Source organism: Rhea pennata, chromosome 3, assembly GCF_028389875.1.
Source record: "Rhea pennata isolate bPtePen1 chromosome 3, bPtePen1.pri, whole genome shotgun sequence".
NCBI lineage: Eukaryota > Metazoa > Chordata > Aves > Rheiformes > Rheidae > Rhea > Rhea pennata.
The window spans coordinates 34,261,698-34,275,350 of record NC_084665.1 but is presented as its reverse complement, the minus strand read 5'-3'; the positions used below and the strand labels follow the sequence as shown (position 1 = coordinate 34,275,350).

General features: G+C 38.0%; 1 protein-coding gene across 1 annotated transcript in view; it reads right to left on the bottom strand.

Moving 5' to 3' along the window:
- KIF6 (kinesin family member 6) overlaps positions 1 to 13,239 on the bottom strand; it is a 183,676-nt gene extending 170,437 nt beyond the window's left edge. The window contains exons 1-3 of the mRNA XM_062573606.1: positions 13,163 to 13,239; positions 12,098 to 12,207; positions 7,911 to 7,985 (exon numbers count right to left, since the gene is read on the bottom strand). Coding sequence (XP_062429590.1) covers positions 7,911 to 7,985; positions 12,098 to 12,207; positions 13,163 to 13,228 — 251 coding nt within the window. The 5' untranslated portion in view covers positions 13,229 to 13,239. The remainder of the gene's footprint in view (positions 1 to 7,910; positions 7,986 to 12,097; positions 12,208 to 13,162) is intronic.
- Between the last annotated feature and the right edge of the window lie 414 nt (positions 13,240 to 13,653).

Below are 13,653 nucleotides of genomic sequence, written 5' to 3'. Positions count from 1 at the left end.
GATCTTTCTTTATAGAAATTCAGTACTTAGGTATCATCTACCATTTGGAGCGCAGATTAAAGTTCTTTCTAATTTAAATAAATAAAGTATCTCAGTATGATATTCTTTCTTTATACTTTTGCCAGATTTATGGAATAAATCTAATCTGGTTATGCCTCATGCTTCAAAAAGAAGACCAATTTCCAAATGCACATGTATCTGTTCTTGAAAACTTGCTGCAAATAAGCTTCTTCAGAAATTTCAAAACAGGTTCCTAAAAATAAGTAAATAAAAAGATAATACAATTTCTTTTAAACTAAAGTATCTAAATATACTGAGAGTTCCACCACAAACACTGAAAATAGGTGACACAAAGGTACTCTGAACCAAAGATATCAAACTGTAATCTATAATAAGTAAACTTTTTTAACAGTTCTAAACTAAATGCAAGTCAAAACAAACATGCCTAATTAATAGTGATTAACTGATAATGTCTTTTCATTTTCTACTGCCTCATACGTGTACATATTTTCAAGAACTGTAATCATTACCGCTTCCATTTCCAATTTAGCTCAAACTTTATGCTGCATTCAAAAGCTGTGTCCTTTTACTGTATATAGATTCTATAGTTCTTTGTGCCCAAGCAATCCACATTAGAAATAATAAAGCCGTGATACAAGTTTGCCTGCAGCTGAGCTGTGCCACTATTTACCACACTGCATCACAAACACATCCAAGTCAGAAGGGATCATCATTTATTCAAGTCTATGATTTATTGAATAAATACTGAAAATCTTCCACAAAGTACACAAATATTAAAGCCTGATATTTGCACCTTTCCAGAATTCCAGAAAAGAAGATTGTATTAAAGCATAATTGTTGTACTAGGAATTCTTCGTTTAAATCACAGGAACATGAAGATTTATGTAAGGGTCAGTGTTCCACAGACTCATCATAGTAGCAAGTATTGTATGATGCTGATTATACCAAGAGATTTTACCCTGGTTAGGGAGTTATTGTGCCAGGACTACAAAAATGAGTAAATGACTGTTCTGTCACTAGGGTCTTACAACATTCTAATTACTCTACCCTTTTGTATTACAAGAGAGTTGGATTATGCTGATATCCTAGTACTCCAAATGTAAAAGATTTTTTTTCTTCACGAGCTCACTGTGTTGGAAACTATTCTTTTTTCCAGTTAGGTCATCTAGCAACCTACTGTACCAACCAACAGTACCTACAAAGGCAGAATCAATATTCATTGTTACTGCACAAATCAAGCCTAAAGAGAAAGGAAAATGCGGTATGTATATTGCCATCATTCACTACAGCTGAGTGGTGGCAATAACGAACAAAGAATAATGAGTAAATGATTTGGGGGCAGGGAGAAAGAATGTATCTATAAAGAGTGCAGAAACAGCCTCCTATAGATGATAGAGCCAAAAGACAACAGACTTGAAAAATACTCAGAATTTCTGCAATTCTCTCATTTGAATGAAAACACTGAAGTTAACAGGTGCCTTTAAATATCTGACATTTGTTTTGAGAGATGTTTCTCATTTTTACACTATAGTTTTGTGGTGTTTATCCTTTTTTATTAAAAAACGGTGATTCTGGCAGAATTCACCAGGCACTTCCTAAAACTAAGGCAAATTTTTCACTTTATTTCCATAGGAAGTTTAGTTAAATTTTATTCTTGTATGCTTAAATATGGTAACCAATTAATGACACCACTTTTTTGAGGAGTTTCAGCCTTTAAGTACTTTCTTATCAGAAAACAGTCCCTTCACATCAAAAGCTACATTTCCAATACACTTACCTTGATCCCTGAGCTTACTGAGTTAAATCTAGACACTCTTATAATCATTTAACATGATTTGTGATACATAACTTGCATTTTTGTTTTCATAAAAGCCACACAATGAAGCAAATGTTAGCTCACAATCTATGTTCATTTTATTTTGATATTTGATATGCCTTTCAACTACTCTACTCAACTACAATATTACCGCTTCCAAAATCGTACTGCTCAGAATAGAAGACTATAGACTATGCTAACTTGTTGTATTTCCTCAATTGTTTTTCAAAACTGACTAACCCTGTCTCCTTAAAATCTTTTAGAAAGTGTCTCATGGTGTTCATTCTGAAAATGCCTACTAACTCAAGAATTGTCCCCTTTCCTAAATATATGCAAATGAAGTAATGGACAGTACTGGGCAGAGGAAATTAACAAAAAAGAAAGTGTTTGATGGAACCAGCACATATTACTAATGGTGATAATCTTATTTGTTTGTATATATAAAAGGACTCAATTTGCAACATATACAAACAGTCCACATGACACGTTCTTGTCTGAGATGACCTAACTTTCTTTCTCTCATTTCTTGCTTTTTTCATTACACCAATTCTTGCCTAATCTTCATTGATGCCTACATATATAACACATGCTGCTGCAGTTAGGAATGGAAATAAACCAGTTTCTACTTCTTGTAAGAAAGTATTAGCATTCTTGGTAGAAGAAATCTCTTATGTAAGAAAGAAAAAGACTTAAGCTGCACATCACAAAACACCTTGATGAAGCAGAGAAATAGATGAATAGATAAGCAAGACTTTTCACATACTCCTACATCCTGCTCAGATAGAATAAATTCAACTAAGGATGAAAGCTTAGTTAATCTTCTAAGGAATTTATTCAGATTATTTCCTCACTGAAGGAGAAATTACAGGTTAAGAAAATTCTATCTGTTTCAGGTTTCTTCCTAAAATAAAAAGGATGCATTATTTGTCCATTCAAAGGGATGAGCTCTATATGCTCTTTTGAGATATAATCTCTTTAGAATGGAAAGTATCTCTTAATAAATTTATCTGAGATGTAACAAATCAGATGTTCATTGTGATGATGGCTTCTGGATGTTAGAGAATACACGAATAATCATGACTGCCTTTTACTTTTCTGTTCTCCTGCTACATAAATTCCCTGACTTTGTATTTTAAAACTTCCTTGAAAGCTCTTTGTACTCTTACTACTAATGTTACTGAAAGTGTTTTAAATACCTGATATGTTACATACGTGTAATTTTATTGTTAAATACTCAAAACAAGAGCTTTTATTTCAAATTATACAAAAGCAAATATTATGGGAACAAAAACAAATCTGATTGCATAATAATGATATTTTCCTCAAGACAGCTACCTGAATATTTAAAGTTTGCAGGAATAACTTCAGACAAGAAGAGAAATTAAGGAGGTTCTGAAAGATCCATCAGGAAAAGAGCAATATAGTATCCTATATAAAATCGAAAGAACTATTGCAAGGTTTCTGAGATGCGGAAAATAAAATCACAACACAAGGTCTAAACTACAAGAAAACCACAGAATCACAGAATGGCTGAGGTTGGAAGGGACCTCTGGAGATCACCTAGTCCAACATCCCTGCTCACGCAGGGTCACCTAGAGCATGCCAGACAGAATCACGTCCAGGCAGGTCTTGAATATTCAATATTCTCCAGAGAAGGAGACTCCACAACCTCTGTGGGCAACCTGCGCCAGTGTTCTGTCACTCTAACAGGAAAGAAGCTCTTCCTCATATTTAGGTGAAACTTCCTGTGTTTCAGTTCGTGCCTGTTGCCTCTTGTCCCTTTGCTTGGCACCACTGAAAAGAGTTTGGCCTCATCCTCTTGACAACTCCCCCTTAAGGTGTTTGTAGACATTGATAAGATCTCTCAGTCTTCTATTCTCCAGGCTACACAGGCCCAGCTATGGCAGCCTTTCCTCACAGGGAAATGCTGCAGTCCTCCAATCATCTTCGTAGCCCAACACTGGATTCCATGTCTCTCTTGCACTGGGGAGCCCAGAACTGGACACAGGAAAGTACAGATTGCATCAAATCCGGGAGCATGACATAATCTGCACCTTAACTACATTCGAAGGAATATCAATATTAACTACACATGCTTTGTTAGGATAAATTTATACTAAGGTATGTATGGAGAAATCTTCCAATAAAATAAAAATTAAAATGTTCCTATTGTTGTGTCTGTCCTTTTGATCTGTCCCCAACAGCTTCAAAACCAAGGAAAAACCTTCACAATTAAGAAATAAGAATTTATAGTATTTAAGAATCTCTACAGGTCTTTTACCATACGATGTTAAAAAATAGAGGTCATAATTTATTTAGAACAAAAACCTTATAACATAAGTTAGATTCTCTGTTTCAAGAAGTATCTCATCTAAAGGTCTGAACTTCAGAGCCACTATTAACCCATAATCCTATTTAATTTGATAAAAGGGCATATAGCATTATTTAGCTTAGATGGCCATAATGAAAGCATACCTTGAAAGAAAACTGGTATCCCTTTTACTGACTACTGAATTTTTCATTAGTTTGAAGAATCTTGTAGCTACTTTATTTTCCTTGATTAGATAGCAAAACACAAATCCTTGAGTTATCAGAGAACTAAAAAATAATGAAAAAATCAGAGCAGATCTAAATACTTTCACATATCTTATTCATGGACTTACGCAGGAAGAAAAAATATATGAAAGTAGAAAAAGCACATGAAGGTCACTAGATTTCTGTAAGTATATTTAGTAGAACTAGAAACGTCCTATTAGGATGTTTAGTCTACATCCTGTGGCTTTATATTACAAAAGAGTCTAATGATGAAAATATTTTCCCAAATTCTTTAAATTACTTGTGAATTACTTTCTAAAATTGCAAAAAGGGACGTTAATGATTTTATTTCTGCTTCAGACAGTATGGTCAACATTAGGCCATATTCTGCAAAATATTTTGCCTACATTCTTTGTATGAAGATGAAGAAGCAGAAAAAATAGTGCATAGAGTAATACAGATGCTGATTATTGAGGTAAACACCACACATTAGAAGAAACTAAAATCTGCAGAAAAAGGAGTATTATCATGGAGGCTATCAGATCTTTCAAAAACCACAGCTGAGTTATTTGTAAATTGCACGATATATCTGAAGAGAAAAAATATCTTCAGTGCTATTGAAAATGCTATGCTATGTAAGTCAACACAAAAACACTGGCCATATTAGAATTGAAAAGAAAACTAATTCAAAAACAATACTTATTTTCTTATTGAAACCATCATCGAAACACTGATATTTGAAGCATTATCAGCATAATCTTGTTCTGTTGTTACACTAAAGTAAAGCTTGTTTGTTCGTGAACTGTAAAAGAAGGATGTTACTGATTTTCTCTTTTTTAACAGTTACCATGTTAGTGCTGCATCTTAAAGATCAAGCTGGCTGCACAAAAAAAGTCAAGAACATGCACTTAAATCAAAAAGGAAAAGGGGAGAGAAGAGGAAAGAAAATCAAAGGAACCAAGGAAGAGATGAGTCAAGGTTTAACAAAAAGTAATAAAACAAATCAAGTGAATCACATGCTTGTAATGATTTTCAGAGACTGGCACTTCTGAGAGAAGAAGCAAATTAAGCAAACTGGTGTCTGGTGCCTCTGAAACCACAGGCAGGATGACAATGTAACTGGATTTAAAGACAGAAAAGTAGTGGCACAACATCAAATAAAGCAGATTTAGGCAGCAGCAGAAAAAGTTGCACCCAATTTTCATCCATCCAAGAACAACTATAAAGCTTTTAGAATCACAAACATATATTGCTGGTTTTAGTTTAAAACAAGTCCCAAGATTTTTTTTTCTGAGTATTCAAATTCTTAACTGCATTTTCTCATAACTATAGGTATGCATGATGAAGAGCCTCACAATGTTACTGAACCATTTCATTGGCACTTTTCTGCACGTTTCCTTTTCCTGGCAATACAGAAGCAAAATCTGTTCACTCAGTAAAATTACTCCAATATCAGAAATAAGCACATTTTAACTGTTTTTTTCCCTGAATAAGAATGTTGACTCACAAACAAACAGAAAGAAATCATGAAGAGAATTTTGCCATAAAGGACTGTGGTCTTTCAGAAGTAACAGGGCAATCCTTATTGCCCCCTAATGGAAAGGAAATTTGAATCAGCAGCTGAAGACTCAATCAGTCAAAGAACTTCACAACAAAGAGGGCATTTTAAAGTACTTGGTTTTGCCTGGGAAGTAAATGAATGAAGAGGAGAAGCAGGAACACATTTCAGATATTTGCTATTCTACTACAAAAATACAACAAAAAATATCCTTCAGTTTTATCAATAAAAACAAAAATATTAATCTGGATACAAAGTTTAACATGTTAATAATGCTCAGAAAACTCAAAACATTCTTGTTTAAGAATGATTTTATAATTTCACTTTAGCAATAAAAATAAAGGCTCAGATATTTCAAGATGATTATGTGCATAAGTCCCACTGATTTCAACAGCATTTAAGCACTTAAAGACCTTTAAAAATGAAAATTAAAGTTTATGTAATGAATTAAACCAATGTATGAAAATTTTGTATCAGCCAACATTAAAATAAAGGAAAAATGGCATCACTTCCTGTTTATTAGAAGCACTGCATAGGTGAATTGTGCAACTAGAAAATCCTTTCATATTCCGGCAAACTACTCCGAAGGAAAAAAAAAACATGCTTGTTTGTTGCTAGTTAGCTTCAACAGCTTGAGTTTGTTGAGGATAATTTAATCCACAGCATGTAACAAATGGTTTTGACCATTTGTTTTCCAAACACAGTCAAGTCTTATTTAAGATACAGAAATTTTTCTGCAATCATCATTAAAATCAGAAACACTCAAAGTATTTCTGATTTCAAGTAAATGGGTTAACCTGAAGCTATACATTGCAGAGTCAGATGCGCAGAGATCCATTTTGGACTAAAGAATTCAGAAAAAGTATTTTTTCAAGCACATTTAATTTATGCTTTTCAGGTTTCAGTTTCACTGGCTCTGCATTTTTAGAGTCAGTTCCCCTTCTGTCTCACATGGGCCTTTTATGCAGAAAATAGAGAGAGGAAGAAAAAACTTTTTGAAACAAGAAAAAAGAGCTAAGTGTATTTTTTAAACCCACCACATGCAACTAACAGTTGGAGAAACACCAGGGGTCAAACTCAGGATGTCTTCCTGCTCCCTGCCTCACATGGTGGAAAACACATGAGAATGCTAAGAATAACTTGCAGAACTATAGCTTAAGTCCATGGGCAGATCTGACAATGAATGAGAAAGAAGTTAGTACCTGAAGTAATACTTCCAAATTTACTTCAAAACTTGGATTCTAAAGAGTAAACAAATAAATATTAGGCAGACATTCTGATTCCTCCACTATGGGGAGGAAGACAAAGACTAGTAGTAATAGCTTTAGCTATGAGGGCATTGAACAAAGAGAATGGCATATTAGGAAATCCCACTTGGTTCAGAGTGGCATTTAAACTGTGCAATGAATGAGTGTGACTTCTACATCAGTAGAAACTCCCATCTTTGAGAGTCATAAAATATAAGCTGTGTTTAATTATTATACTGAGGAGAAATATATATATATATATATATTTAGTTCCAAAAGCACTGTTATACACATTAAGACAAAAATAAGGCAAATTTTGAGAGTATCTTGGCTTAACTCCTTAATATCCTCAACATAATGAAAAATAAATAAGGGGGATTAGATTTTCTTAGGTTTAACCCTTCACAGAACTATATAGGGAATACTTCTAATACTGCGAAGTGAGCTTATATTATAAACAAAAATCCTAATAGATACTGACTTCTATGCTTCTGCAACAGAAGAGGCAACAGAAGCAATTCTAATTTAGGTGCTAATGACAGAACCTTACCACATAAAAATCCCAGGAGATTTGTGCATATCTACTAGATGCAGACACACCAACATTTAGAAAATTAAAACATAATCCACTTTTACAACAGTGACACACTTGTCGGCTTTTCTCCAAATAACGCAATGAAAGCTAATTTTGACCCTGCATAACCCCTCATCACTCACAAGAACAACAACGTACCATTCTGCCACTGGCTTGGCAATGCTGTCAAAAACGACATCTTGTTTAGCCTCTTGATCAAAAATTTTCTGAAATCTGAAAATATTAGGCAAATAATAATTGTTCAGAATCTTAAAACACTACTTGATTCATACATTTTTGTTTTTGTTTGTAATAGTCAATGTTTACATCACCAGGCTTACATAACTTAGTACAATGTTTTCCCTGTAATCTTACCCACAGCATGCTGTTGTGCCATTGTATATAAACAGGCTACACACAGTGCTGCTTTGACAAGATCTGTACAATAAAATCCTCTGATAAAATGATGTGGCTTGGAAAAAAAAAAACGTTATCTTAGATCTCTTAGATCCATCAAGAGAATCAGTGTTTGTAACTGGCACCAGCCTAAAACCTGGATAAATAGATTACGCTATAACCAAATACAGCATCCCACCAGTATTGCCAGGCTCACATTTTTTCATAACTATTTCCTTCATTCTGCTGCATACTTACCGTATGTAAGAGGAGATAAAGGAGATATTTAGCCCAGTCTAAATTCTGTCCTCCCCTATATAAAAAACTGCAATTATCTTATAAAATCACAAAAACTCAGAATAGTTGATGTAGGAAGGGATCTCTAGAAATGACCTAGTCCAAACCCCATTCTCAAAGTAGGGGCAACTACAGCAAGTTGCTCAAGGTCAGGTCCAGTCAGGTTCTGAGTGTTTCCAAGGATGGAGATCCCACAAACCTCTCTGGGCAACCTGTTCAGGTATTTGACCACCCTCACAGTGAAAAAGTTTTTTTCTTATGTTTTAATGGAATTTCCTAGGTTTCAGTTTGTGGCCATTGCCTCTCACCCTTTCAATGGCCACTACTGAGAAGACTCTGGTTCTGGCTTCTTTACCTCCATCTCCATCAGGTATTTATACACATTGGTAAAATTCCTCTCAGCCTGCTCTTCTTCACGGTCAATAGTCCCAGCTCTTGCAGGCTCTCCTCATGTGTCACATGCTCCAAGCTCTTAATCATCCTTGAGGCCCTTTGCTCCACTTGCTCCAGTATGGCCACATCTCTCCTGTACTGGGGAGCTCAGAAGTGGACACAGCACTTCAGAGGTAGTCTCATCAGTGCTGAGCAGAGGGGAAAAATTACCTTCCTCAACCTGCTGAGTACACTCTGCCTACTGCAGCCTGGAATATCGTTTGCCTTCTTTGCTGTGAGAGCTCATTGCTGGGTCACATTCTATTTGTCCACTAGGACCCCAAAAGCAGCAAAGCTGCTTTCCAACTGGTCAGCCCCTGCCTGTACTGCTGCAAAGGGTTATTCCTCCCCAGAGGCAGGACTCGGCCTTTCCCTTTGTTGAACTTCAGATGATCCTCTCTGCTCCTTTCTCCAGCTTGTTAAGGTCCCTCTGAATGGCAGCACAACAGGTATTTGGATACCATGTGCAGTTTCAGCCTCTCCTCCCAGGTTTGTATCATCTGTAAATTTGCTGAGGGTGCACTCTTCTGCTTCACCCAGGTCATTAATGAAGGCATTAAACAGTATTGGACACCAATACTGACTATGCTAGCAGTGACTGGCCTCTATCTGGACTTGGTGCTGCTGTGTGTAACACCCTGAGCTCAGCAGTTCAGCCATTTTTCAGTTCAACTCATTGTCCACTTACCTAGCCCATATTTTATCAGTTTATCTATGCAGCTTTGATGGAAGGCAGTGCCAAAAGCCCTACCAAAGCAGAGATGAACAACATCCACTGTTCTCCCTTTATCTAACAAGCCAGTCATCTCCTTGCAGAGGGCTACCAGGTTAGACAAGCAGGATCTCCCATTCATAAATCCAACTCTCAATTATATTCCTGTCCTTCACATACTTGGAAATCACTACCAAGACTATTTACACCACCACCTTCCCAGCAATCAAGGTGAAGCTGACAAGCCTGTAGTACCCTCCACCTTCCTTCTTGCACTTCTGGAAGACAGCGGGTGACATTTGCTTTCTTCCAGTCCTCAGCAACCTCCCTCAGTCACTGTGACTTTGCAGAGACACTAGACTATGGCCTCGCAATGACACTCGCCAGCTCCCTCAGCACTTGGCGCTGCACCCCACCAGCTCCCAGGCACTTCCTTGAACAAATTGGTCCAGTTTGTTTCAAGGTTCCCTAACCCCATCCCCCTCCACCAAGGGCTACTCTGCTTTGCTCCGGACTTTCCCACTGCTCCCAGAGGTCTGCGTCTCCCAAAGGAACGTCTTGACAATAAAGACCACAGCAAAGGCGGCCTTTTCTGTGCCCTTTCTCGCCAGGTCCCCTGCCCATTCAGCAGTGGGCCCACATTTTCCCTTCACCTTCCTTTTGCTGCTCATATGCCTTTAGAAGCCCTTCTTCTTGTCCTGTACATCCCTCAGCAGATTCAATGCTAGGTGAATTTTTGGCTTTCCTAGCCCCATCCCAGCATGCTCACCAGCATGCTTGAGCTCAGGGAGATGATCTCTGAATATCAACCAGCTTTGCTGGGCCCTTCCTCTCTCCAGGATCATATTGCATGAGATTCTTCCAAGTAGTTGTATTAACCAGCAGTTAAGTCTGCTCTCCAAGTGCAGAGTTGCAATTTTACTTTTTGCCTTGCTCCCTCCTCTTAGGATCCTGAATTCCACCATCCCATGCTCACTGGAGCAAAGGCTGTCCCCAGCTGTCACATTCTTAATCAGTTCCTCATTTGCAAGAATGTGGTCCAGCACAGCATCACGCCTCATTGGCTCCTTATTCACCTGTCAGGAAGTTATCATCAGCTTACTCCAGGCATCTCCTGAATTGCTTGTGTCTTTCCATGTTGTCATGTTGTCCCTCCCATATGAAAGTGTATATTCACACAGCATTTCACTTATTTAGAAAGGCACCACATTCTTCAAGGTGTGTATTATACAGTGTGTACAACATCTCCGAGAAACACATAATACAAATGGTAGAGGCATACACTCTATCCTGCAAACCTTTAATCTGCCAAATTATGCAACCAATTTTATTTGACACTTGGAGAAGAAAATAAGAACAAAGGCAAATAATGATTGAGGTGACCAGGATACAAAGAATACATGCAAGTTTTTTTTTAGGAGGATTTTAAGGAGGAAAAATGAAATACTTACTTGAAAGCATTACATAAACAATTTCTTATTGCCTTAAGGATTATAAGGTATAGTATAATATTTCTCAGGATCCATCTCACAGGCTTTTTAATAAAGGATAAAGTCATAAAAAACATCAGCATTCCTTACAGCTGGCTTGGGCATCTGCAGCCTAACTTAGTCTTGCATACTCATCTAGTTGAAGAGAGTAGTTCCTCAATTCCAAAGAAGAATAGATTTCCATAGCTGATTTACAATGACATCAGTTTAGCTGCAGATGTTTGTCAGATGCACTCTTTTTCAGTAGCATAAAATAATTAATTTGAAGACCTACAGCTTTTGTGTTATAAAAAATAATAACTTCCAAGTTGGAAGAAGATATTATCTTAAATGTGGTTATACATTTAACACATTATCAAAATAATTATGCATTTTATGCAATAATTATCAAAATTTTTAAATACTGCCTCCAACTTTCTGTTGAAAAGATGAAAATATTCAATGGATAATGCTGTACTTATTTTTAGTCTCTAAATAATATTTACATTCTAGTGTGATTATTCTGCTTCTTTTAACAATCTCTGGTTTTCTTTATTGTGTTTTGGTTATGCCTGAAATCAACAAGTTCTAAACAGAGCGTTTTACATCAGGACATCTTTAGCAAGCCTATGCCAGCTCATTAGGTCACATGAGAACACACAGTCCTGCATTCACTTTTCACATGCAAATTTCAAACAAGCTGTAAGAATTGAAGAACTGGTAACTGAAGGTGCAATTTTTGAGACAGACTCTAATGTATAATGACATGCAATGGATAGACAAGAATATATATGTGTGTGTGTGTATATATGTGTGTATATATACATATATATATGTATCCTCAACTGTCAAGTTCTATCAGGTGCATAGCAAAATATGCTGCTGCGTTCCTCTTGTTAAAAGAGTTACACAAAAATAAAGCTAACTATATGAAAACTTAATTCTAAGAAAAGGCTTTTCCTGATTCTATAGATTTGAACCACCAGGAATGGTGATGTCAACCACTGAAGACAAAAGATAAAGATAAGGTTTCTACTTACTTGAACTTGTAGCTTTCTCGCTTATTATTGACAAACCCATCAGCTAAATCACGTGGCACAATAATCTCCAGACTCGATATAGATTTCTCATCACCATGAACTGAATAAATCTAATAAATACAGACGCAAATTAACAAAATGATTTTACCAAAAGAACAGTATTATTTGTGTGTGTGTGTATACACACACACATATATATATATATAAAAAATACATGTGTAACACGCCGTAGGTATAACTTACATAAGCTTGGCATCTGTAACTGCCAAAAGACAAGCTGCATACAGATTTCAGAATCTCATTGGATACCATGGCTAATCAGCATCTTAACATAACATAGTAGACCAGCATAGCTCTGCTTACTTTAAAAGCCCTTACTATTTGGGTAGATTTTCCTTCAGCTGTTATACAAGACAAGCACATAGAACACTAGTTTGTTGGCTACCACATAAACACCACAGTAAGATTTTAGAAGATATGTAAGCGAATTTGCTTAATAAACTGCTTTAATATTTAAGCTATTATTGAAAAACAAAGCACAACACCCAAGCAATGCCATCCCAAAAGTCTTGGGGGAATCTACTAGGAAAGACTAGGACAGAATGAATGGAGCTTGTTTAAAAAAGAGAAGACAATAAAGAGACCTGAACAGACTATTTGGAGGAATTCTTTCAGCATTTTTATTAATCCTTCCAGTTATTTTTATTACTCCTTCTAACGGAAGTTAAATGCCAGGAGCCACACGCCCCCCTTCAGCATTCCTAACGCCGTCTCACTGTCCAAGCCCAGGGGAAAAGCCAACGGCTTTTTCTGCGCCCCTTTTCCCCAGTACCGGCGCGGAAAAGTAGCTCCTTGCCCCGTCAAAAGTTACAGCCTCCGCTTTTGTATTCCCAAACGTTACTAACTTCTTAGGGCCTCAGAGAGCATCACGGCTCGGTGCGGCGTCCTGCGCCGCTCCCAACCCCTCACCACACCACACCACCCCCCACCCCTGCCAGCCGGCCGCCCCTCAGCTTTTGGCTCGCCCCAACGCCGGCACCACCGCACAGCCGGCTCCTCGCCTACCCCGGCCTGCTGCCGCCTGCCCAGGGGCTTCACCCGCGCGTAGACGCGGATGGTTTCCTTCACCATCGCTCCCTCCGCGGCTGGGGCAGGCGGAGGCGCCACGACCCCCGTGGCCACGGTAACCGTGCACGCTACCCAGCGTGCCCCGCGGCGGGCGGGCGGTGCCTCCCCCGTCCCCCCCCCCCTCCCCGCAGGTGGGTGAGCGAGCGGCCGTTAACGGTAGTTGCGCTGGCGCCGCGTTTCCCCGGCGGGAGCTGTGGTGAGCGGGGGGAGCGGCGCTGGCACACGGTGGCCGGGTGTTTCCCGTCAGAAGCGTCAGCCGGCGCGTGTGACCTGCGTTTCCAAACGCTCCTCTTCCGAGAAAAAGCGACCTCATTTCTAAGGCTGCCTGGCTCCCAAGAAATGTTACGGACCAGCTGAAGCAACTGGAGAGGCGTTCGGGGAAAAAAATCCTTAGATGGAAGGAAGACTTCGAATTTTTAATTCTAATA